The sequence below is a fragment of the Oncorhynchus mykiss genome, unplaced genomic scaffold (genome assembly GCF_013265735.2).
Source record: "Oncorhynchus mykiss isolate Arlee unplaced genomic scaffold, USDA_OmykA_1.1 un_scaffold_121, whole genome shotgun sequence".
In the NCBI taxonomy this organism is placed as follows: Eukaryota; Metazoa; Chordata; class Actinopteri; order Salmoniformes; family Salmonidae; genus Oncorhynchus; species Oncorhynchus mykiss.
The window spans coordinates 1,449,259-1,476,754 of NW_023493662.1; the positions used below are offsets into that span (position 1 = coordinate 1,449,259).

The following is a 27,496-nucleotide window of genomic DNA, read 5'->3' on the forward strand; positions in this document are numbered from 1 at the left end:
ATACAGTATATACATATGAAGTGGACAGTAGTAGTTAAATAGGACAGGCCTTGACTAGAATACAGTATATACATATGTAGTGGACAGTAGTAGTTATATAGGACAGGCCTTGACTAGAATACAGTATATACATATGAAGTGGACAGTAGTAGTTAAATAGGACAGGCCTTGACTAGAATACAGTATATACATATGAAGTGGACAGTAGTAGTTAAATAGGACAGGCCTTGACTAGAATACAGTATATACATATGTAGTGGACAGTAGTAGTTAAATAGGACAGGTCTTGACTAGAATACAGTATATACATATGAAGTGGACAGTAGTAGTTAAATAGGACAGGTCTTGACTAGAATACAGTATATACATATGAAGTGGACAGTAGTAGTTAAATAGGACAGGCCTTGACTAGAATACTGTATATACATATGAAGTGGACAGTAGTAGTTAAATAGGACAGGCCTTGACTAGAATACAGTATATACATATGAAGTGGACAGTAGTAGTTAAATAGGACAGGCCTTGACTAGAATACAGTATATACATATTGTAGCAGTATTTATTAGAGGGGTAAAGATAAAGATTTTGTTGGGGCGCCAGGCAGGTAGCCTAGTGGTTAGAGTGTAGAGGCGGCAGGGTAGCCTAGTGGTTAGAGTGTAGAGGCGGCAGGGTAGCCTAGTGGTTAGAGTGTAGAGGTGGCAGGTAGCCTAGTGGTTAGAGTGTAGAGGCGGCAGGGTAGCCTAGTGGTTAGAGTGTAGAGGCGGCAGGGTAGCCTAGTGGTTAGAGTGTAGAGGCGGCAGGGTAGCCTAGTGGTTAGAGTGTAGAGGTGGCAGGTAGCCTAGTGGTTAGAGTGTAGAGGTGGCAGGTAGCCTAGTGGTTAGAGTGTAGGGACGGCAGGGTAGCCTAGTGGTTAGAGTGTAGAGGCGGCAGGGTAGCCTAGTGGTTAGAGTGTAGAGGTGGCAGGTAGCCTAGTGGTTAGAGTGTAGAGGCGGCAGGGTAGCCTAGTGGTTAGAGTGTAGAGGCGGCAGGGTAGCCTAGTGGTTAGAGTGTAGAGGCGGCAGGGTAGCCTAGTGGTTAGAGTGTAGAGGTGGCAGGGTAGCCTAGTGGTTAGAGCATTGGACTAGTAACCGGAAGGTTGCAAGTTCAAATCCCCGAGCTGACAAGGTACAAATCTGTCGTTCTGCCCCTGAACAGGCAGTTAACCCACTGTTCCTAGGCCGTCATTGAAAATAAGAATTTGTTCTTAACTGACTTGCCTAGTTAAATAAAGGTTACATTTAAAAAAAAAATAATTAAAACTATTAATAAACCTGCAATTCAAAATGGTTGGTTTTCAGTATGTTTGGCTTGGAGTCTTACATCAGCAGTTATCTATCTGCTGTGGTGATGACAGTAATACCCAGGATGTAGAACACAGTTATCTAGCTGCTGTGGTGATGACAGTAATACCCAGGATGTAGAACACAGTTATCTAGCTGCTGTGGTGATGACAGTAATACCCAGGATGTAGAACACAGTTATCTAGCTGCTGTGGTGATGACAGTAATACCCAGGATGTAGAACACAGTTATCTAGCTGTTGTTGTGATGACAGTAATACTGGATGAGGTGCTGGGTAAACTCCAGGATGTAGAACACAGTTATCTATCTGCTGTGGTGATGACAGTAATACCCAGGATGTAGAACACAGTTATCTATCTGCTGTGGTGATGACCGTAATACTGGAGGAGGTGATGGGTAAACCCCAGGATGTAGAACACATATGGTTTATGGTGTCAATCAGTTTCTAACATGGTTGATGGAGACCCACCTTTCCCACGGTCCTATCAATGAAATGTCCTGTTTTATGTAGAAGCCCCATCTGACTTCAGATTGGTTCATAGGATCATACTGAAGCATAGGACCTCAACAACCTCCTAGAGGAGCATAGGACCTCAACAACCTCCTAGAGGAGCATAGGACCTCAACAACCTCCTGGAGGAGCATAGGACCTCAACAGCCTCCTAGAGGAGCATAGGACCTCAACAGCCTCCTGGAGGAGCATAGGACCTCAACAGCCTCCTAGAGGAGCATAGGACCTCAACAACCTCCTAGAGGAGCATAGGACCTCAACAACCTCCTAGAGGAGCATAGGACCTCAACAGCCTCCTGGAGGAGCATAGGACCTCAACAGCCTCCTAGAGGAGCATAGGGCCTCAACAGCCTCCTAGAGAGCTGTTGACAGCACTTACAATGCAATGGTTCATTGGATCAGTCTAAAATGTTGCACATACACTGATGCCATCAAGTGGCCAACATCTAAATTGCGCCTATACTGGAATAGTACATTATGGCCTTTCTCTTGCATGTCAAATATTTTTTTTCCTTTGTATGATATTTTACCAGATCTAATGTGTTATATTTTCCTACATTAATTTCCACAAACTTTAAATTGTTTCTTTTCAAATGGTATCAATAATATACATATCCTTGCTTCAGGTCCTGAGCTACAAGAAGTTAAATTTGGGTTTGTTATTTTAGGCCGAAAATTGAAAAAAGGGTCTGATCCTTAAGGGCTTACTGCTACATTAGCCAATAGGATATCTCTGAGATCTATGCTCTCACTTCTTTATTCTCCAATGGATTATAAGACATTTGAAATTATTAATATGTTACCAATTACATTTACTTATGATACCTAAGTATATTTAAAAACAAATACTTTTACTTTTAGACTTTTACTCAAATAGTATTTTACTGGGTGACTTTCACTTTTACTTGAGTCATTGTCTTATAAGGTATCTTTACTTTTACATAAGTATGACAATTGGGTACTTTTCCTACCGCTGTCTTTAATTTTTAAAAACATTGTGAACACTCAAAGGACTGCACACATAGGTGTGGTATATAGGTGCCCCTATTGAAATCAAATCAGACATCAACAGCATCATCCTGGAAACCCTAGACCCACTCCAATTCACATACTGCCCCAACAGATCCACAGATGACGCAATCCCAATGGCACTCTACACTGCCCTTTCCCACCTGGACAACAGGATCAGTTACATGAGAATGCTGAATGCTGTTCATTGATTACAGCTCAGCGTTCAACACCATAGTGCTCACAAAGCTCCTCACTAAGCTAAGGAGCCTGGGACTAAACACCTCCCTCTGCAACTGGATCATGGACTTCCTGATGGGCTGCAATGGTGGAAAAAATTATATTTAGATTAGACCTGATATGTTGAATTAACCTTAGAGAATTGTCTTGTTATGTGCTTGTATTTCTTCACTGATTCAGGCGTGTCTTTGTGTGACTTAGTCACAAGGCCGCACAGCTAAGAGCCGTTTGGGTTACGACCGTGTGACACATCCCGTTTTCAGTTCTATCTGAAGGAATTCATCTCTATAGAAACGGGCAGGAATAAACAGAGAAGAGTGTGAGCCTTCGTCAACGTCAGCAATCTGAACAGACAAGCTTTTCTATACTCTGTTTCTACACATCTGCTAACTGTCATATAGAGGAGAGGAAGTAGTTTCTAGAAAAGGATTCGGATCGGTTAACTACTCCATTGTTGTAAATCTTATAATTAATTGTTTGAAAGAATCTGCAGCCTAAGGGGTGCGTGCTCAGTCCCCTCCTGTACTCCCTGTTCACCCACAACTGCGTGGCCAGGCACGACTCCAACACCATCATTAAGTTTGCTGTTTGCAGTGTTTTGTACACTGCTGCTACAAACTGTGTATTACCTATGCAAAGTCACTTCCCCCCCTACCTACATGTGCAAACTAACCTAACGAACCTAAACCCCTGCACATTGACTCCTACCATATTTTATCATGTTAAACTAACCTAACGAACCTAAACCCCTGCACATTGACTCTTACCATATCTGTTATTTTATCATGTTAATCTAACCTAACTAACCTAAACCCCTGCACATTGACTCCTACCATATTTTATCATGTTAAACTAACCTAAACCCCTGCACATTGACTCTTACCATAATTTATCATGTTAAACTAACCTAACGAACCTAAACCCCTGCACATTGACTCTTACCATATCTGTCACGTTCTGACCTTGATTTTCCGTTGTTTTGTATTTATTTAGTATGGTCAGGGCGTGAGTTGGGTGGGCAGTCTATGTTTGTTTTTCTATGTTTTGGGGCATTTCTATGTTTTCGGCCTAGTATGGTTCTCAATCAGAGGCAGGTGTCATTAGTTGTCTCTGATTGAGAATCATACTTAGGTAGCCTGGGTTTCACTGTGTGTTTGTGGGTGATTGTTCCTGTCTCTGTGTTTGTTGTCACAGGATAGGCTGTATAGGTTTTCACGTTCCGTTTGTTGTTTTGTAGATTTAAGTTATTTCATGTATCGTTCAGTTTTCCACTAATTAAAGAACATGAGTAACCACCACGCTGCTTTTTGGTCCGCTTCTCCTCCTACAGACGAACGTCATTACAGAATCACCCACCACAACAGGACCAAGCGGCGTGGTAATGGGCAACGGAAAAAGCAGCAGCAGGAGCAGCAGCAGCAGCAGTGGGAGAGGCTGCACTATTTGGAGAGATGGACTTGGGAGGAGATTCTAGACGGAAAAGGACCCTGGGCAGAGCCAGGAGAATATTGCCGCCCCAAGGCCGAGCTGGAGGCAGCAAAAGCAGAGAGGCGGCATTATGAGGAACTAGCACGGCAGAGCGGATGGAAGCCCGAGAGTCAGCCCCAAAAATTTATTGGAGGGGGGCTCACAGGGAGTATGGCTACGCCAGGTAGGAGACCTGAGCCAACTTCCTGTGGTTACCGGGGGGCTAGAAAGACCGGGCAGGCACCGTGTTATGCTGTGGAGCGCACGGTGTCCCCAGTGCGGGTGCACAGCCCGGTGCGGTACATTCCAGCTCCACGTATCGGCCGGGCTAGAGTGGGTATCGAGCCAAGTGCCATGAAGCCGGCTCTACGCATCTGGTCTCCAGTGCGTCTCCTTGGGCCGGCTTACATGGCACCAGCCTTGCGCACGGTGTCCCCGGTTCGCCTGCATAGCCCAGTGCGGGCTATTCCACCTCGCCGCACTGGCAGGGCGACCGGGACCATTCAACCGGGTAAGGTTGGGCAGGCTCGGTGCTCAAGAGCTCCAGTGCGCCTGCACGGCCCGGTCTATCCGTCACCACCTCCACGCACAAGCCCTCCGGTGGCAGCCCCCCGTACCAGGCTGTCTCTCCGGCCCATCCTTACAGGGGCTTCCTCCTCTCCAGCGCTGCCGGAGTCTCCCGCCTGTTCGGCGCTACGAGAGCTACTCAGTCCGGCGCTTCCAGAGCCTTCCTCCTCTCCAGCGCCGCCTGTGCCGCCCGTCTGCCCAGCGCCGCCAGTGCCGCCCGTCTGCCCAGCGCCGCCAGTGCCGCCCGTATGCCCAGCGCCGCCAGTGCCGCCCGTATGCCCAGCGCCGCCAGTGCCGCCCGTCTGCCCAGCGCCGCCAGTGCCGCCCGTCTGCCAGGAGCCGCCCGTCTGCCCAGCGGCCCCAGTGCCGCCCGTCTGCCCAGTGCCGCCCGTCTGCCCAGCGCCGCCAGTGCCGCCCGTCTGCCCAGCGCCGCCAGTGCCGCCCGTCTGCCCAGCGCCGCCAGTGCCGCCCGTCTGCCCAGTGCCGCCCGTCTCCCCAGCGCCGCCAGTGCCGCCCGTCTGCCCAGCGCCGCCAGTGCCGCCCGTCTGCCAGGAGCCGCCAGTGCCGCCCGTCTGCCAGGAGCCGCCAGTGCCGCCCGTCTGCCAGGAGCCGCCAGTGCCGCCAGTCAGCAAGGGGCCGCCAGTGCCGCGAGTCAGCCAGTGCCGCCAGTCAGCCAGGGGCCGCCAGTGCCGCCAGTCAGCCAGGGGCCGCCAGTGCCGCCAGTCAGCCAGGGGCCGCCCAAGCAGCTGCCCCTCTGTCCCGAGCAGCTGCCCCTCCTCTGTCCCGAGCAGCTGCCCCTCCTCTGTCCCGAGCTGCTGCCGCCCCTCTGTCCCGAGCTGCTGCCGCCCCTCTGTCCCGAGCTGCTGCCGCCCCTCTGTCCATAGGGATTTACTGCCCCCTGCTGGAGACTGGAGCACACTGCAGTCCCTTTCAGGTCCACAGGGTTTTACTGCCCCCTGCTGGAGACTGGAGCACACTGCAGTTCCTTTCAGGTCCATAGGGTTTTACTGCCCCCTGCTGGAGACTGGAGCACACTGCAGCCCCTTTCAGGTCCATAGGGTTTTACTGTCCCCTGTTGGAGACTGGAGCACACTGCAGTCCCGTTCAGGTCCATAGGGTTTTACTGCCCCCTGCTGTAGACTGGAGCACACTGCAGTCCCTTTCAGGTCCATATGGTTTTACTGCCCCCTGCTGGAGACTGGAGCACACTGCAGTCCCTTTCAGGTCCATATGGTTTTACTGCCCCCTGCTGGAGACTGGAGTACACTGCAGTCTCTTTCAGGTCCGTAGAACCATAGTAAAGACCAGTATGGACTATCAATACAGGTACTGTATGTAGAACCATAGTAAAGACCAGTATGGAATATCAATACAGGTACTGTATGTAGAACCATAGTAAAGAACATTATGGAATATCAATACAGGTACTGTATGTAGAACCATAGTAAAGACCAGTATGGACTATCAATACAGATACTGTATGTAGAACCATAGTAAAGACAAGTATGGACTATCAATACAGGTACTGTATGTAGAACCATAGTAAAGACCAGTATGGACTATCAATACAAAGTGACCATTTAGAATGAGGCCCAATTCAATGAGAGGAAGTCTTAACCGAACCGTGGGATGACAGACAGGAAGTGGGGGGTGGAGATCTAATATATTGTTGTGCCAAACACTAAAGCATGATATTGTAATCAATCTGCACCCTATTCCCTACGTAGAACACTACTTTAGATCTGGTCAGGAGCACCATAGTGCACTACATAGGGAATAGGGAACCATTTGGAACAGAGACAGTAATTCCCCTGAACATCTTCCTCTTCCTCATCTGGTTTCTTGAACAGCCCTTCACTCCTCCCCTCTTCCTCCCATCCTCCCTTTTCATTCTATTCTATCAGCCACACCACTAGCTCACCTCCACACAATACATTTACAAGTTAAAGACACACCTTGGAATAAATAACAAAGGAAAACTATTACTAGATGAAGTTGAGTGTTTTTTATTATTTCCCATCACCATAAATCATATTTAATCACTGAACAGTAGCAGACCTAACTTCATCTGTTCCTGACTCTGGATAGTGGATTAAAAAGACCATCAATCTCCAATGATATTAAAGTACTATTCTGAACATTACTGATATACTGAGTGGCAAGTCAAGATATCTGCTGGTTTTATTGTTTGGTCAACACCACCACCTGCTGGACAGGTATAATGTTGCTGGACTGAGCCGTATGGGAGGATGAAAGATGACACATTTAGGGCCGGTTTCCTGGACATCTACATTGAACATACTGTTTAGTCCAGGACTAGGATTAATCTGTGTCTGGGAAACCAGACCATATAGTTTAGTAGAAAGTAAGTGATACCAGCTTGTAGTGGGCTGACTAGTCCTGATTTGTCCTTTAGTTCCTGGACCATTTTCCATGCAGCTCCAGGTGACAGAGAACACATCAATTAGGACCGAGCCAACACGCTGATCAATGATACTGAGGAGAATTACATAGAGACAGAAAACCAACTGAGAAAACATATCAATGTTTCTGAATGACAACCAATATACATCAACACCAGACATCATGATTCATGGAAATGTACAAGATTAAAACATTGTATTGAATTTTAATTAATAATAAATCAGTTTACAGTTTAACCAGCTCCACAGTACCATAGAAAAATGGAAAATATCCAATCCCAAACCCAGGATAGAGGGGCTGAGTGAATGTGGTCTGGACTCTGTGGAGGAGGGTCATTGTGTCAGAGACACTGTAGAAGGACAGAGTACCTGCCTTGTGATCCAGGTACACTCCTACTCTGGAGGACTGAGGGCCTGATACTTTAGTCACAACATTATTGTGTCTGAACCAATAACCACCTCTATAGTACTCTAAATTCCATGACTTGTTATTGTGTCCAAATCCACTATCTGTCCCTGTTCTGCTGATGTCTTTATATGAGACTGCTGTAACAACATTACCACTCCACTCCACCTCCCAGTAACAGCGTCCAGACAGACCCTCTCTACACAGAACATGGTACTGGTTGGTGAATCTGTCTGGATGACAAGGATATGGTTGGACTTGTTCTTTATAGGTCACCTTTCTGTTCCCTTCAGACAGAGAGAGGTGTGTGTGTGCTGTGTTTGGGTCCAGTGTGAGCTGACAGGAATCTGGGAGAATTGCAGAGAGACCAATGAGGGGAGTCAGAACAATAAGTTTAGTCAGATACTGTATCTACCCTGTCTTTGATTAGAGCACAGCAGAGATCAAATCAGAGAAATATGAGGAGTCAGATAGATACCCAGTCTTTGATTAGATCTACTATTGCTATATATTTCTAGAGGGATTGTTAGGAGTGTCAGTAAAAAGAGACTGTTAGTTACTTCACAATATAGAGACTCACATTGTAACAACTGTTCTCTGGTCTTGGGCTCTGGAGGCAGTACAACATCCACTATATTCACTACAGACACACAAACACATTGACAGAGAGAGGGAATGTTATCATCAGACCATATTCCAAATGTATATGACTAGTAGGGAACTTTCAATGGTCTAAAGTTTATGTTCTTATTGTTTTCAACACACCTGTAGTGGAGATCTTGGTCCATTCTCCTTTAAGGAAGTCTTCTAGTTTCTCTCTCAGTTCAGACACAGTCTTACTCACATCTCCAAAGTACTGAAGAGGACGGACAACGATGCTGGGTAAGTCTGAAGATGCACTGATACTGGAGAGAGACTGATAACTCTGGAGAGAGAGAGAGAGACTGATAACTCTGGAGAGAGAGAGAGAGAGAGAGAGAGAGACATAACTCTGGAGAGAGAGAGACTGATAACTCTGGAGAGAGAGAGAGAGACTGATAACTCGGGAGAGAGAGAGAGAGACTGATAATTCTGGAGAGAGAGAGAGAGAGAGACTGATAACTATGGAGAGAGAGACAGTGACAGAGAGAGGGAGACATAGAGAGAGAGAGATGAGAGCTTGATAACTCTGGAGAGAGACAGAGAGAGAGAGAGAGAGAGAGAGACTGATAACTCTGGAGAGAGAGAGAGAGAGAGAGAGAGAGAGAGAGACAGAGAGAGACAGAGACAGAGACAGAGAGAGAGTGAGCGAGAGAGAGAGAGAGAGAGAGAAAGAGAGAGACAGAGATAGAGACAAAGAAAGAGAGAGAGTGAGAGACAGAGACAGACAGAGGGAGACAGAGAGAGAGACAGAGAGAGAGAGAGAGAGAGAGAGAGGGGGAGAGAGAGGGACGAACAGAGAGAGAGAGGGACGAACAGAGAGAGGGACGGACAGAGAGAGAGAGAGAGACGGACAGAGAGAGGGAAAGGGACGGACAGAGAGAGAGAGAGAGACGGACAGAGAGAGAGAGAGGGACGGAAACAGAGAAGGACAAAGAGGGACGGACAGAGAGAGAGAGAAGGGAACAGAGAAGGACAAAGAGGGACAGAGACAGAAGGACAGAGACAAAGAGACAGAGGGAGAGAGAGGGACAGACAGAGAGAGAGATAGGGACGGACAGAGTGAGAGAGAGGAACGGACAGAGTGAGAGAGAGGGACGGACAGAATGAGAGAGAGGAACGGATAGAGTGAGAGAGAGGAACGGACCGAGTAAACGAGAGGGAGAGAGACGGAAACAGAGAAGGACAAAGAGGGACGGACAGAGAGAGAGAGAAGGGAACAGAGAAGGACAGAGACAGAAGGACAGAGACAAAGAGACAGAGGGAGAGAGAGGGACGGACAGAGAGAGAGAGAGGGACGGACAGAGTGAGAGAGAGGGACGGACAGAGTGAGAGAGAGGGACGGACAGAATGAGAGAGAGGAACGGATAGAGTGAGAGAGAGGAACGGACAGAGTAAAAGAGAGGGAGAGAGACGGACAGAGAGAGAGGGGAACGGACAGAGAGAGAGAGAGGGAAGGACAGAGAGAGAGAGAGGGACGGACAGAGAGAGAGAGGGACGGACAGAGAGAGAGAGAGGGACGGACAGAGAGAGAGAGGGACGGACAGAGAGAGAGAGAGAGAGGGAAGGACAGAGAGAGGGGGGCGGACACGGGAGAGAGAGAGAGGGACGGACAGAGAGAGAGAGAGAGGGACAGACAGAGAGAGGGAGAGAGGGACAGACAGAGAGAGAGAGAGAGGGACGGACAGAGAGAGGGAGGTACGGACAGAGAGAGAGGGGGACGGACAGAGAGAGAGAGAGGGAAGGACAGAGAGAGAGAGAGGGACGGACAGAGAGAGAGAGGGGGACGGACAGAGCTGAGTGAGTAATGTTTAGTCTGAAACGATATTTTATTTCCAAAAGCCAAGAAGAAAAATACACAACATTACTTTATAAGGACTGAATTCTAACATAATTCTATCAAGCTTGATACAGCTTCAACTAGCACTGACGTGTCAAGTGAGAGTTGTCAAAGCCCATTAGTCCAACAATGGCAGGAGAGTCACACAGTCTACCCCAACCAAATGGAGAGGCCTTAGAAGCTCCCTCCCGCTGTTCAGAGGTAATTAAAATACAGTACCCTTTGCATGTAAAGAATGATAAGGCAAGAAAAGATTACAAAATGAAGCTCCTTATGGAAAATCAAGAGACACTTTTTGCTGACTATTACAAAAATGGGAATATCAGCAACCTTATCTTCCACACAAACCATCCCCTGGCATGGCACAGTGCTATATTAGCACACTACCCCTTTGTTAAGAGAGGGGGGGTTAACGAGGGGTGGAAACTCAGAATACTTGATAACGAGGACTCTGAGTCAGGTAATATAAATATCTATAAGTCCGGAACAGTAATGGTACAGGGTAACCCCAAACAGTTTCAGCTGGACTTTCACCTAATCAAAGAATTAGCCCAGCAGGAGAAGCTCTCCCTTGATAAAGATACCCCCACCCCGAGCGGGTCAGACCAGACCTCTTCATTATGTAACCCCACAGACGAGCAACCCCCAGCGGAGAGTCAACCTCCCAGCACAGATTACTACTCCCTCATTGAAATGAAGGACAAATTCACCCAGCTGGAGGTAAGACAGGTGGAGCTGGAACAGCAGGTGATTACACTTCAGTCAGCACAGACCCAGACAACAGTCCAGCACAACAACACCCCCTTAACCAGACCCGAAGAGCTGGAGGTGGACAGAGACATATCTGCACTCTGGACAGTGGTGAGACAACTACAACAGGAGAAAGAGGAGAAGAACAGAGCACTCGAGGAGAGGATCAGACTGCTTGTGCAGGAGAGGTTGAGGGGGATGGAGGAGAGGGTGAGGGGGACGGAGGAGAGGTTGAGGGGGACGGCGTGTGACAGAGAACAACCCACTAGAGAGGTGGCCACCCCCACAGAGAAGCCAGCAGAACAGCCCACCTCAGCACCTGACAAAAGTCTCAACACCACAGCAGAACAGTCCACACCAGACCCTGACCATAGAGTAGACATCACAGCAGAACAGACAAATGAAGAACCACAAGCCCAGCGGCTCTCACCCCCTCTGAGCACCCCCCTGTCAGCCACCCTGATAGCCCTTCTGACAACCCCCTCACACCCACTGAGGACAAACACAACACACAGATTGTACTACTTATGGACTCAAATGGGAAATATATAGAAGAAAAAAAACTTTTTCCCAAACACAGTGTGTCTAAACTCTGGTGTCCAAACACCCAGCGCGCCCTCGACCTTCTGTCTGAGGCCAAACTAGGCTCACCCAGCCACATAATAATACACACAGGCACAAACGACCTGAGAGCACAGCAGGAAAGGGTGGCCACAGCACTGAAGGGAGTGATTGAAAAGGCTTCTTCTACTTTCCCCAACGCACAAGTGGTTATCTCCACCCTGCTACCACGAAAAGACTTCCACCCTGCCACAATACAGCGGGTAAACGCAAGTATTTCCCGTGACTGTGCCTCAAAACCAAATGTTTTCCTGGCCCACCACTCCACCCTGGACTTGAACAGCTTCTATGACCAGGTCCACCACTCCACCCTGGACTTGAACAGCCTCTATGACCAGGTCCACCTCTACAAGGCAGCAGTGCCCACCTTTGCCCGGACTCTAAAGGACATCGCTCTCAAACGTATCCCCAACACTTCACACAGGAGCAACAGATCAATAGACACCCCACCCAGACCAGCGAGACACCCTCCCAGACCTGCAGGAACCCCCCCCCCCCCCCCCCCCCTGGACCTACACATAGAGGACCCACGCCAAGAGGAATTACATCCAGACCACAGTACACCCAGACACATCCACACCCCCACCCCAACCAATCAACACCCCCCCACGTCAACCATGCCCACACCCCATTTAGGCCCCCTCAGATCAGACCTATGCCACTCCTGCCCACCCCATGCACCCCTCCCCCGCAAAGAGGGCCTCAACATGGAAGCCACACATGCGCCCAGGTAGTGAGCGGGCAAACTGTCCCAACCCCCACTCTCACACTCGCCCAAGCCAATAGCATGTACCAGATGCTCAGCAGGCTCTGCTCACACTTACTGGCCTGAGGCCAAACCACGACCAACAACACTGGACACTCTATGGAACAAAAAGCCTTCACTATATCATCCTGGAATATCCAAGGCCTGAGGTCATCTGCCTTTGGCCTAAAAAGCAGAAACTCGGACTTCATCAAAGAAATCGGTAATACAGACATTGTCATCCTGCAAGAAACCTGGTATAGAGGAGACGGACCCACTGTTTGCCCTCTAGGTTACAGAGAGCTGGTAGTCCCATCCACCAAACAACCAGGTGTGAAACAGGGAAGGGACTCAGGGGGTATGCTAATTTGATATAGAGCAGACCTAACTCACTCCATTAAATTCATCAAAACAGGAACATTCTACATTTGGCTAGAAATTCAAAAGGAAATTATCCTAACAGAGAAAAATGTCCTCCTGTGTGCTACCTATATCCCCCCACTAGAATCCCCATATTTTAATGAAGACAGCTTCTCCATCCTGGAGGGGGAACTCAATCATTTCCAGGCCCAGGGACATGTACTAGTCTGTGGCGACCTAAATGCCAGAACCGGACAAGAACCTGACACCCTCAGCACACAGGGGGACAAACACCTGCCTGGAGGTGACAGCATTCCCTCCCACATATGCCCCCCTAGGCACAACTATGACAATATAAACAACAAAAACGGGTCACAACTCCTGCAGCTCTGTCGCACGCTGGGTATATACATAGTCAACGGAAGGCTTCGAGGGGACTCCTATGGTAGGTACACCTATACCTCATCTCTTGGCAGTAGTACTGTAGACTACTTTATCACTGACCTCAACCCAGAGTCTCTCAGAGCGTTCACATTCAGCCCACTGACACCCTATCAGACCACAGCAAAATCACAGTCTACTTAAACAGAGCAATACTCAATCATGAGGCATCAAAGCCAAAGGAACTGAGTAAAATTAAGAAATGCTATAGATGGAAGGACTGCAGTTTGGAAACCTACCAAAAAACAATTAGGCAACAACAAATTCAATCCCTTTTAGACAATTTCCTGGTTAAAACGTTCCGCTGTAATAGTGAAGGTGTAAACTTGGCAGTAGAAAATCTTAACAGTATATTTGACCTCTCAGCTTCCCTATCAAATCTAAGAATCTCAAATAGAAAACCGAAGAAAATTAACAATAATGACAAATGGTTTGATGAAGAATGCAAAAAATCTAAGAAAGAAATTGAGAAACCTGTCCAACCAAAAACATAGAGACCCGGAAAACCTGAGTCTACGCCTTCACTATGGTGAATCACTAAAACAATACAGAAATACACTACGGAAAAAGAAGGAACAGCATGTCAGAAACCAGCTCATTGTAATTGAAGAATCCATAGACTCTAACCACTTCTGGGAAAATTGGAAAACACTAAACAAACAACAACATGAAGAATTATCTATCCAAAATGGAGATGTATGGGTAAAACACTTCTCCAATCTTTTTGGCTCTATAACAAAGAATAAAGAGCAAAAACTTATACATGATCAAAAACAGATCTTAGAATCAACTATTAAAGACTATCAGAACCCACTGGATTCTCCAAATACATTGAATGAGTTACAGGACAAAATAAAAACCCTCCAACCCAAAAAGGCCTGTGGTGTTGATGGTATCCTCAATGAAATGATCAAATATACAGACAACAAATTCCAATTGGCTATACTAAAACTCTTTAACATCATACTTAGCTCTGGCATCTTCCCCAATATTTGGAACCAAGGACTGATCACCCCAATCCACAAAAGTGGAGACAAATTTGACCCCAATAACTACCGTGGAACATGTGTCAACAGTAACCTTGGGAAAATCCTCTGCATTATCATTAACAGCAGACTTGTACATTTCCTCAATGAAAACAATGTACTGAGCAAATGTCAAATTGGCTTTTTACCAAATTACCGTACAACAGACCATGTATTCACCCTGCACACCCTAATTGACAACCAAACAAACCAAAACAAAGGCAAAGTCTTCTCATGCTTTGTTGATTTCAAAAAAGCCTTTGACTCAATTTGGCATGAGAGTCTGCTATACAAACTGATGGAAAGTGGTGTTGGGGGTGAAACATACGACATTATAAAATCCATGTACACAAGCAACAAGTGTGCGGTTAAAATTGGCAAAAAACACACACATTTCTTCACACAGGGTCGTGGGGTTAGACAGGGATGCAGCTTAAGCCAAACCTTCTTCAACATATATATCAACGAATTGGCGCGGGCACTAGAAAAGTCTGCAGCACCCGGCCTCCCCCTGCTAGAATCCGAAGTCAAATGTCTGCTGTTTGCTGATGATCTGGTGCTTCTGTCACCAACCAAGGAGGGCCTACAGCAGCACCTAGATCTTATGCACATATTCTGTCAGACCTGGGCCCTTACAGTAAATCTCAGTAAGACCAAAATAATGGTGTTCCAAAAAAGGTCCAGTCACCAGGACCACATTTACAAATTCCATCTAGACACTGTTGCCCTAGAGCACACAAAAAACTATACATACCTTGGCCTAAACATCAGCGCCACAGGTAACTTTCACAAAGCTGTGAACGATCTGAGAGACAAGGCAAGAAGGGCATTCTATGCCATCAAAAGGAACATCAATTTCAACATACCAATTAGGATTTGGCTAAAAATACTTGAATCAGTCATAGAGCCCATTGCCCTTCATGGTTGTGAGGTCTGGGGTCCGCTCACCAACCAAGACTTCCCAAAATGGGACAAACACCAAATTGAGACTCTGCACGCAGAATTCTGCAAAAATATCATCCGTGTACAACGTAGAACACCAAATAATGCATGCAGAGCAGAATTAGGCCGATACCCACTAATTATCAAAATCCAGAAAAGAGCCGTTAAATTCTATAACCACCTAAAAGGAAGCGATTCCCAAACCTTCCATAACAAAGCCATCACCTACAGAGAGATGAACCTGGAGAAGAGTCCCCTAAGCAAGCTGGTCCAGGGGCTCTGTTCACAAACACAAACACACCCTACAGAGCCCCAGGACAGCAGCGCAATTAGACCCAACCAAATCATGAAAAAACAAAAAGATAATTACTTGACACATTGGAAAGAATTAACAAAAAAACAGAGCAAACTATAATGCTATTTGGCCCTACACAGAGAGTACACAGCGGCGGAATACCTGACCACTGTGACTGACCCAAAATTAAGGAAAGCTTTGACTATGTACAGACTCAGTGAGCATAGCCTTGCTATTGAGAAAGGCCGCCGTAGGCAGACTTGGCTCTCAAGAGAAGACAGGCTATGTGCTCACTGCCCAAAAAATGAGGTGGAAACTGAGCTGCACTTCATAACCTCCTGCCCAATGTATGACCATATTAGAGAGACATATTTCTCTCAGATTACACAGATCCACAAAGAATTCGAAAACAAATCCAATTTTGAAAAACTCTCATATATACTGGGTGAAATTCCACAGTGTGCCATCACAGCAGCAAGATTTGTGACCTGTTGCCACGAGAAAAGGGCAACCAGTGAAGAACAAACACCATTGAAAAAATACAACCCATATTTAGGCTTATTTATTTTATCTTGTGTCCTTTAACCATTTGTACATTGTTAAAACACTGTATGTATATAATATGACATTTGTAATGTCTTTATTGTATTGACACTTCTGTATGTGTAATGTTTACTGTTCATTTTTATTGTTTTTCACTTTATATATTCACTTTATATATTATCTACCTCACTTGCTTTTTCAATGTTAACACGTTTCCCATGCCAATAAACCCTTGAATTGAATTGAAAAATTGAGAGGGATGGACAGAGAGAGAGAGAGAGAGGTACGGACAGAGAGAGGGAGGGACGGACAGAGAGAGAGAGAGAGAGACAGACAGAGAGAGAGGGACTGACAGAGAGAGGGAGAGACCGACAGAGAGAGAGAGGGGGACGGACAGAGAGAGAGAGAGAGAGGGACGCACAGAGAGAGAGGGACAAACGGAGAGAGAGAGAGAGAGAGAGAGAGAGGGACGGACGGACAGAGAGAGAGAGGGACGGACAGAGAGAGAGAGGGACGGACAGAGAGAGAGAGAGAGGAACAGACAGAGAGAGAGAGAGAGGGACGGACAGAGATAGAGAGAGGGACAGACAGAGAGAGAGAGAGGGACGAACAGAGAGAGAGAGAGAGGGACGGACAGAGAGAGAGAGAGGGACGGACAGAGAGAGAGGGACGGACAGAGAGAGAGGGATGGACGGACAGAGAGAGGGATGGACAGAGAGAGAGAGGGAGGCAGAGACAGATAGAGAGACGGATGGACAGAGAGAGTGACAGAGAGAGGGAGAGACAGGGACGGGCAGAGAGAGAGGGACGGACAGACAGAGAGAGAGACAGGGACGGACAGAGAGAGGGAGAGAGAGAGGGGCAGACAGACAGAGAGAGAGGGACGGTCAGACAGAGAGACAGACAGGACAACATAATGATTGAGATTAATAGTTTCTCAATCAGTTAATTTCATATCACATGTAACGAGACAGTTTAGTTACCTGGAGGAAATGGATGTGATCCTCTGTGTGTGAGAGCTGCTCCAGCTCAGTGCTTCTCTTCCTCAGTTCAGCTATCTCCTGCTTCAGTTGCTCCAGGAGTCCTTCAGCTTGACTCACTTGAGCCTTCACTTGGGCTCTGATCAGCTCCTTCACCTCAGAGCTCCTTCTCTCAATGGAGCGGATCAGCTCAGTAAAGATCTGATCACTGTCCTCCACTGCTGCCTGTGCAGAGCGCTGGAGAGAGAGAGAGAGAGAGTATAGAGCAGACCTAACTCACTCCATTAAATTAATCAAAACAGGAACATTCTACATTTGGCTAGATATTCAAAAGGAAATTATCCTAACAGATAAAAATGTCCTCCTGTGTGCTACCTATATCCACCCACTAGAATCCCCATACTTTAATGAAGACAGCTTCTCCATCCTGGAGGGGGAAATCAGTCATTTCCAGGCCCAGGGACATGTACTAGTCTGTGGCGACCTAAATGCCAGAACCGGACAAGAACCTGACACCCTCAGCACACAGGGGGACAAACACCTGCCTGGAGGTGACAGCATTCCATCCCACATATGCCCCCCTAGGCATGACTATGACAACATTACCAACAAAAACGGGTCACAACTCCTGCAGCTCTGTCGCACGCTGGGTATGTACATAGTCAATGGTAGGCTTCAAGGGGACTCCTATGGTAGGTACACCTATACCTCATCTCTTGGCAGTAGTACTGTAGACTACTTTATCACTGACCTCAACCCAGAGTCTCTCAGAGCGTTCACAGTCAGCCCACTGACACCCCTATCAAACCACGGCAAAATCACAGTACTTAAACAGAGCAATACTCAATCATGAGGCATCAAAGCCAAAGGAACTGAGTAATATTAAGAAATGTTATAGATGGAAGAAATGCAGTTTGGAAACCTACCAAAAAACAATTAGGCAACAACAAATTAAATCCCTTTTAGACAATTTCCTGGGTAAAACGTTCCGCTGTAATAGTGAAGGTGTAAACTTGGCAGTAGAAAATCTTAGCAGTATATTTGACGTCTCAGCTTCCCTATCAAATCTAAAAATCTCAAATAGATAACCGAAGAAAATGAACAATAATGACAAATGGTTTGATGAAGAATGCAAAAATCTAAGAAAGAAATTGAGAAACCTGTCCAACCAAAAACATAGAGACTCAGAAAACCTGAGTCTACGCCTTCACTATGGTGAATCACTAAAACAATACAGAAATACACTACGGAAAAAGAAGGAACAGCATGTCAGAAATGATCTCAATGTAATTGAAGAATCCATAGACTCTAACCACTTCTGGGAAAATTGGAAAACAGTAAACAAACAACAACACAAAGAATTATCTATCAAAAATGGAGATGTATGGGTTAACCACTTCTCCAATCTTTTTGGCTCTATAACAAAGAATAAAGAGCAAAAACATATACATGATCAAATACAGATCTTAGAATCATCTATTAAAGACTACCAGAACCCACTGGATTCTCCAATTACATTGAATGAGTTACAGGACAAAATAAAAACCCTCCAACCCAAAAAGGCCTGTGGTGTTGATGGTATCCTCAATGAAATTATCAAATATACAGACAACAAATTCCAATTGGCTATACTAAAACTCTTTAACATCATCCTTAGCTCTGGCATCTTCCCCAATATTTGGAACCAAGGACTGATCACCCCAATCCACAAAAGTGGAGACAAATTTGACCCCAATAACTACCGTGGAATATGCGTCAACACTAACCTTGGGAAAATCCTCTGCATTATTATTAACAGCAGACTCGTACATTTCCTCAATGAAATAAATGTACTGAGCAAATGTCAAATTGGCTTTTTACCAAATTACCGTACAACAGACCATGTATTCACCCTGCACATCCTAATTGACAACCAAACAAACCAAAACAAAGGCAAAGTCTTCTCATGCTTTGTTGATTTCAAAAAAGCCTTTGACTCAATTTGGCATGAGGGTCTGCTATACAAACTGATGGAAAGTGGTGTTGGGGGTAAAACATACAACATTATAAAATCCATGAACACAAACAACAAGTGTGCGCTTAAAATTGGCCAAAAACACATTTCTTCACACAGGGCCGTGGGGTGAGACAGGGATGCAGCTTAAGCCCCACCCTCTTCAACATATATATCAACGAATTGGCGCGGGCACTAGAAAATTCTGCAGCACCTCACCCTACTAGAATCCGAAGTCAAATGTCTGCTATTTGCTGATGATCTGGTGCTTCTGTCACCAACCAAGGAGGGCCTACAGCAGCACCTAGATCTTATGCACATATTCTGTCAGACCTGGGCCCTGACAGTAAATCTCAGTAAGACCAAAATAATGGTGTTCCAAAAAAGGTCCAGTCACCAGGACCACAAATACAAATTCCATCTAGACACTGTTGCCCTAGAGCACACAAAAAACTATACATACCTTGGCCTAAACATCAGCGCCACAGGTAACTTCCACAAAGCTGTGAACGATCTGAGAGACAAGGCAAGAAGGGCATTCTATGCCATCAAAAGGAACATCAATTTATACATACCAATTAGGATTTGGCTAAAAATACTTGAATCAGTCATAGAGCCCATTGCCCTTTATGGTTGTGAGGTCTGGGGTCCGCTCACCAACCAAGACTTCACAAAATGGGACAAACACCAAATTGAGACTCTGCACGCAGAATTCTGCAAAAATATCCTCCGTGTACAACGTAGAACACCAAATAATGAATGCAGAGCAGAATTAGGCCGATACCCACTAATTATCAAAATCCAGAAAAGAGCCGTTAAATTCTACAACCACCTAAAAGGAAGTGATTCATAAACCTTCCATAACAAAGCCATCACCTACAGAGAGATGAACCTGGAGAAGAGTCCCCTAAGCAAGCTGGTCCTGGGGCTCTGTTCACAAACACAAACACACCCTACAGAGCCCCAGGACAACAGCACAATTAGACCCAACCAAATCATGAGAAAACAAACAGATAATTACTTGACACATTGGAAAGAATTAACAAAAAAACAGAGCAAACTAGAATGCTACTTGGCCCTAAACAGAGAGTACACAGCGGCAGAATACCTGACCACTGTGACTGACCCAAAATTAAGGAAAGCTTTGACTATGTACAGACTCAGTGAGCATAGCCTTGCTATTGAGAAAGGCCGCCGTAGGCAGACTTGGCTCTCAAGAGAAGACAGGCTATGTGCTCACTGCCCACAAAATGAGGTGGAAACTGAACTGCACTTCCTAACCTCCTGCCCAATGTATGACCATATTAGAGAGACATATTTCCCTCAGATTACACAGATCCACAAAGAATTCGAAAACAAATCCAATTTTGAAAAACTCCCATATCTACTGGGTGAAATTCCACAGTGTGCCATCACAGCAGCAAGATTTGTGACCTGTTGCCACGAGAAAAGGGCAACCAGTGAAGAACACACACCATTGTAAATACAACCCATATTTATGCTTATTTATTTTATCTTGTGTCCTTTAACCATTTGTACATTGTTAAAACACTGTATATATATATATAATATGACATTTGTAATGTCTTTACTGTTTTGAAACCTCTGTATGTGTAATGTTTACTGTTAATTTTTGTTGTTTTTCACTTTATATATTCACTTTGTATGTTGTCTACCTCACTTGCTTTGGCAATGTTAACACATGTTTCCCATGCCAATAAAGCCCTTGAATTGAATTGAATTGAGAGAGAGAGAGAGAGACTGAGAGAGAGAGAGAGACAGAGAGAGGGGGACAGTAGTTTCTGCACCACATTGAGTCAGATATCTGCCACCCTGCTCTCCAGGTCCACCAGGCCTTGTCCCCCCTCTCGACAGACAGGTACAGAACACCTCTTGGTCCTGCACTACTCTCCTCTCTCCTGGACAGACAGGTACAGAACACCTCTTGGTATATCATATATATATATATATATATATATATATATATATATATATATATATATATATATATATATATATATATATATATATATATATATATACAGTGTCTTGCGAAAGTATTCGGCCCCCTTGAACTTTGCGACCTTTTGCCACATTTCAGGCTTCAAACATAAAGATATAAAACTGTCTTTTTTTGTGAAGAATCAACAACAAATGGGACACAATCATGAAGTGGAACGACATTTATTGGATATTTCAAACTTTTTTAACTTCTTGAGCATACTTGACACGCAGACGTCCCAAGTATGCCCCTGGAAATGCAAATGCGCTACGCTAAATGCTAAATGTACTCGTTACAACTCAATCTTTGATCAAAATTCACAAGCAGGGTATTGAATTAAAGCTACACTCGTTGTGAACCTAGCCAGCAAGTCAGATTTTTAAAATGCATGAGAAGCTATTATCTGATAGCATGCACCCCCCAAAATGCCAGCACGACACGTAAACAACAGATTTTGCGGTAGCCGGCGCTACCCAAAACGCAGAAATAAAATATAAAACATTCATTACCTTTGACGAGCTTCTTTCTTGGCACTCCTATATGCCCCATAAACATCACTATTGGGTCTTTTTTTCGTTTAAATCGGTCCATATATACCCAAAATAGCTTTCTATGGAAGCTGTGTAATTCAGAAAAAATTCATCGTTTTTAAACGCTGCGTAATTTTTTTAAATTAAAAAAGTCGACGATAAACTTTCACAAAACACTTCGAAATCCTTTTGTAATCCAACTTTAGGTATTAGTAAACGTTTATAATCTATCAAAATGATTACAGGGCGATGTCTTTTCAATAGGTCTTCACTTGCAAAAACAATGGCTTCTAATATCTCCCTCAACTGCATCCGGGTGAAGACTGGGAAACTGGAGGTCAGATAGAAGGATTTTCCAACAATTAATTCAATTGAAAATTAGGACAATGGCGCCATCGTGCGGAATTTGTATGAATTTCAGGCAGATCGCCATTAAATTCTGTTCTCTTTTAATAACTGGTGGAAGTGACTTATGGAAATTATTTTTAGCTTTCAGAGAGCAGTTTTTCTTGCGTTTTTCAATGAAACACACGATCTGTTATAGTCACAGCCGTGATTTAACCAGTTTTATAAACTTCAGAGTGTTTTCTATCCACACATACTAATCATATGCATATACTATATTCCTGGCATGAGTAGCAGGACGCTGAAAAGTTGCGCGATTTTTAACAGAATTTTCGAAAAAGGAAGGGGTAGAAGTAAGAGGTTTTAACAAAGCAAAAACTGAAAAATTGGGCGTGCAAAATTATTCAGCCCCCTTAAGTTAATACTTTGTAGCGCCACCTTTTGCTGTGATTACAGCTGTAAGTCGCTTGGGGTATGTCTCTATCAGTTTTGCACATCGAGAGACTGAAATTTTTTCCCATTCCTTCTTGCAAAACAGCTCGAGCTCAGTGAGGTTGGATGGAGAGCATTTGTGAACAGCAGTTTTCAGTTCTTTCCACAGATTCTCGATTGGATTCAGGTCTGGACTTTGACTTGGCCATTCTAACACCTGGATATGTTTATTTTTGAACCATTCCATTGTAGATTTTGCTTTATGTTTTGGATCATTGTCTTGTTGGAAGACAAATCTCCGTCCCAGTCTCAGGTCTTTTGCAGACTCCATCATTCTTCCAGAATGTTCCTGTATTTGGCTCCATCCATCTTCCCATCAATTTTAACCATCTTCCCTGTCCCTGCTGAAGAAAAGCAGGCCCAAACCATGATGCTGCCACCACCATGTTTGACAGTGGGGATGGTGTGTTCAGCTGTGTTGCTTTTACGCCAAACATAACGTTTTGCATTGTTGCCAAAAAGTTCAATTTTGGTTTCATCTGACCAGAGCACCTTCTTCCACATGTTTGGTGTGTCTCCCAGGTGGCTTGTGGCAAACTTTAAACTACACTTTTTATGGATATCTTTAAGAAATGGCTTTCTTCTTGCCACTCTTCCATAAAGGCTAGATTTGTGCAATATACGACTGATTGTTGTCCTATGGACAGAGTCTCCCACCTCAGCTGTAGATCTCTGCAGTTCATCCAGAGTGATCATGGGCCTCTTGGCTGCATCTCTGATCAGTCTTCTCCTTGTTTGAGCTGAAAGTTTAGAGGGACGGCCAGGTCTTGGTAGATTTGCAGTGGTCTGATACTCCTTCCATTTCAATATTATCGCTTGCACAGTGCTCCTTGGGATGTTTAAAGCTTGGGAAATATTTTTGTATCCAAATCCGGCTTTAAACTTCTTCACAACAGTATCTCGGACTTGCCTGGTGTGTTCCTTGTTCTTCATGATGCTCTCTGTGCTTTTAACGGACCTCTGAGACTATCACGGTGCAGGTGCATTTATACGGAGACATGATTACACACAGGTGGATTGTATTTATCATCATTAGTCATTTAGGTCAACATTGGATCATTCAGAGATCCTCACTGAACTTCTGGAAAGAGTTTGCTGCACTGAAAGTAAAGGGGCTGAATAATTTTGCACGCCCAATTATTCAGTTTTTGATTTGTTAAAAAAGTTTGAAATATCCAATAAATGTCGTTCCACTTCATGATTGTGTCCCACTTGTTGTTGATTCTTCACAAAAAAAGACAGTTTTATATCTTTATGTTTGAAGCCTGAAATGTAGCAAAAGGTCGCAAAGTTCAAGGGGGCCGAATACTTTCGCAAGGCACTGTATATATCATATCATCATTCAGGAAGTTATGCACAACAAGCATATCTTTGGGAGGACGTCCAGCCTCTCTTTTCCGGGCAAGAAAGTTTCTGTCAACCAACATGTCTTCTGTTTTGACATCCATACCGTAGTTCTTGGTAAACTCAGTTCAGCATGATGTATCTAGGAAGTTGTTTGAGTTTTATTTTAGTTTTACTATTGAGAGTTCCCTCTATTTGTGCTTTCACTAGATTCATCATTGGCACGGAAAGAGAGTCCCTGTCTTCCTAACATCGATGTGACCACAACAATTCTCCTCAGATACTCCCTTCTCTCTGCAATATCACCAGCATGGTCAGATGTTAAAATTTGAGCAATGTTCCCATGATTGATAGTTTCCTGGTAGCTTTGCCACAACACTGTCTCTGTGTGTCTGTGTCATCTCATGTTTGACAAAGGTAAACTAAGATTTTTTCCAAATGTTGCAGCCATTACTGACAAAATAATCAAATGTAATGTTTTTACCAAAAACTCTACATGGAAAGCAGAAAGCTGTGATCAATTAAATACAAAGTTAACTAGATATTATCTGTGTCATTTATAGCCTGGCACAGATAGTAAAACTACATTAAATACAACGTTATCTAGATATTATCTAGATATTATCTGTGTCATTTATAGCCTGGCACAGATAGTAAAACTACTGTAGCAACCCGCACAGACAGCTGTGTGTTATGTGTTCGGCTATTATTTGGTTGTGTTGTACTTACCAGTTCCCAGTGTTCGCGGGGTCCGACATGCCAATCAACCTGCTATCTGCCAATCACAGGAATGCCTGGGATGTTCTGATGCCGGGCATCCTGGTGGTTGGCGGAGTGGCGTGGAGGGGGCGGGGCATTGGAAGTTAAGGTTTAGCCTTTGTTCTCTCTCTTACATCTGGGCTTCACAAGAGAAGGTCCCGATTGGCTTGTGGGGTATCTTTCATTTATTTGGCGTGACCTAAGGCCAAACAGTAGCCTGTGTAAAGTTGGTAATAAACCGTCAACTCAATCCTCTGTCTGGACAATTGTTCCTTTATGATCTAGTCAGGTCATTACACTACAGGCAGCCTCACATAAAAACCTATTGATTAACAAAGCTTTGATTATGACCAAAGTCTATAGTAGTGTAGGTTGACGGAGAGAAAATAAATCACAGAGAAAATATATTGACTGATATATCGAATTGTTTAGGGAAGCTTTAGCTTTGGCTTTAATATATTCTGAAAATACTTGAAAACCAAAAGAGAAAAGAATAGTAGCCCTCCTCAGGAACCACAAAACCCTCACAGACGAACTTCTTCTTCTATGATATAATGGAGGTCCTAAAAACCAACATTAAAGGTGCATGGCGCCACCTACTGTGCTGGAGTGCGTTCAATCACGGGTTACACCACTCTAAATCCTCCAACCTAACTCAGAATTTCTGAGAAAATAAAAGAGTCCTACTAACTTCTAATAGACCCTCCCCCATCCCCCAAATCCCTTCCAAGTGTAATGTTTACTGTTCATTTCTGATTGTTTATTTCACTTTTGTTTATTGTCTATTTCACTTGCTTTGGCAATGTAAACATACATTTCCATGCCAATAAAGCCCTATGAATTTAATTCAATTGAGAGAGAGACATTTCCATTTTAATGTACAGGGGACATGAGTCAGTCATGGTTACTCATGGTTATGTGATGAGGCAGCCCAGTGGTTACATGAACCAGTCTATTCGCTGAAAGGTGTCCAGACAGGCTGTTCCCAACAGTGGGGTCAGTGCGATTGGATAGGGGCCCCTCTCTCTCTCTCTCTCTCTCTCTGACTGGAGGAGAGAAGTGAAATGGTGTGTCTCCTCTGATCAACAACACTCACCTTGAAAGACTCCACAGCCTGTTGAAGCTCCTTCAGCTCCTTCTCTCTCTCCTGGAATCTCTGCTGGACCTTCTTCTGACTCATCCCCAGCTGCCTCTGTGGAGAATCACTCTTCAATGAGCTACCAAGCTTTATTAGTCCAGTAGATCAATAGTATAGTAATGTGACATAGGACCCATAGAGAGGAAGGTCTACAATCCCGAGGAAGTCCCTTTACAATATGATATTATGTTGCTATGTGAATGATTATAGTTTTTATGGTAGGCCTACATGTATCAAAGCGTTGAGACTGAACTTTGGACTCATAAAAGGCCATTCAGAATGATAATAGTGTTTGACTTTAGAAAATGGTGATACATTTGGAGAATCTGGGTTAACATATCTATATACTCAAGGTTTGTGTTCATACAAGTTGAATTTTTTATTTATTTTTTTATTTCACCTTTATTTAACCAGGTAGGCTAGTTGAGAACAAGTTCTCATTTGCAACTGCGACCTGGCCAAGATAAAGCATAGCAGTATGAGCAGACAACACAGAGTTACACATGGAGTAAACAATTAACAAGTCAATAACACAGTAGAAAACAAAGGGGGAGTCTATATACAATGTGTGCAAAAGGCATGAGGAGGTAGGCGAATGATAATAGTGTTTGACTTTAGAAAATGGTGATACATTTGTAACAAACTCAATATACTCAATGTTTGTGTTCATATTTGTGGATCCATTTCATATTGTAGATAATATAATGATCTCATATTCAAACAGTCTTAGTTCCTACTGTATCTTTAATTCTTAGTTTATCAGACAGTCACCAACAAGTTGTTCTGGTCTTACCTGTTTCTCAGTCCTCTCTGCTGCAGCTGACACTGTATCATGGCCTTTATGTTCATCTATTGTACACAGATAACAGATACACTGCTGATCGGTACGACAGTAAACCTCCAGCAGTTTGTCATGATGAGAGCAGATCTTCTCCTGTAGTTGTGCGGTGGCTTTGACCAGCTTGTGCTTCTTCAAAGCAAGAGATTCATAGTGAGATTGGAGGTGAGTCTCACAGTAAGAGGCCAGACACACCAGACAGGACATGAGGGCTTTCTGCTTTCTGGTCCCGGTGCAGACATCACACGCCACATCTCCAGGTCCAGCATAGCACAGGGCAGGAGGGGGAGCAGCCTGGAGTCCTGTCTTCTTCCGTTTCTCCACCACTTCAGCCAGCACAATGTTTCTCTTCAGAACAGGCCTTGGGATAAAGGTCTGTCTGCACTGTGGACAGCTGTAGACACCTTTCAGATCATCCTGATCCCAGCTTTCTTTAATACAGCCCATACAGTAACTGTGTCCACAGGCAGTAGTCACCGGATCCTTCAGTAGATCCAGACAGATGGAGCAACAGAACAGTTCCTGATTCTCTGCCATTTTGGTGCTCTCTCCCGTAGGTTAAGCAGTGGCAGTGTGAAAGATTACTTTCTGTTTCATGGAACTCTACACCAGAGGACAGGGAGTGGCTTCCTCCTGGACTCTGTTCCCTGTATGTAGAGGGGGAGTGGCTTCCTACTGGACTGGGTTCTCTGTATGTAGAGGGGGAGTGGCTTCCTACTGGACTGTGTTCTCTGTATGTAGAGGCGGAGTGGCTTCCTCCTGGACTGTGTTCTCTGTATGTAGAGGGGGAGTGGCTTCCTACTGGACTGGGTTCTCTGTATGTAGAGGGGGAGTGGCTTCCTACTGGACTGGGTTCTCTGTATGTAGAGGGGGAGTGACTTCCTACTGGACTGTGTTCTCTGTATGTAGAGG

At 44.8% G+C, this 27,496-nt stretch overlaps 1 protein-coding gene and 1 long non-coding RNA gene across 2 annotated transcripts in view; one reads left to right on the forward strand and one right to left on the reverse strand.

Moving 5' to 3' along the window:
* Nucleotides 1–27,496, forward strand: part of LOC118947094 — a 179,924-nt gene that overhangs the window by 64,787 nt on the left and 87,641 nt on the right. The gene's annotated exons all lie outside the window — the stretch shown is intronic.
* LOC110518677 (tripartite motif-containing protein 16-like) lies at nucleotides 7,119–27,178 on the reverse strand. Its single transcript, XM_036972221.1, has 6 exons — nucleotides 26,540–27,178; nucleotides 25,705–25,800; nucleotides 17,147–17,380; nucleotides 8,728–8,887; nucleotides 8,543–8,602; nucleotides 7,119–8,309 (listed from the first exon to the last, which is right to left on the reverse strand). The coding sequence occupies exons 1-6, from the start codon at nucleotides 27,119–27,121 to the stop codon at nucleotides 7,783–7,785; spliced, it is 1,659 nt and encodes a 552-aa protein (XP_036828116.1). The 5' UTR covers nucleotides 27,122–27,178; the 3' UTR covers nucleotides 7,119–7,782.

Coding starts and splice junctions, on each gene's coding strand:
- LOC110518677 (XM_036972221.1), bottom strand. CDS start 27,121: ATGGCAGAGAATCAGGAACTGTTCTGTTGCTCCATCTGTCTGGATCTA. Junction 25,801..26,539: donor CAGAGAGGACTGAGAAACAG/GTAAGACCAGAA, acceptor GATTCTCCACAG/AGGCAGCTGGGGATGAGTCA. Junction 8,888..17,146: donor ATCACATCCATTTCCTCCAG/GTAACTAAACTG, acceptor CTCTCTCTCCAG/AGTTATCAGTCTCTCTCCAG.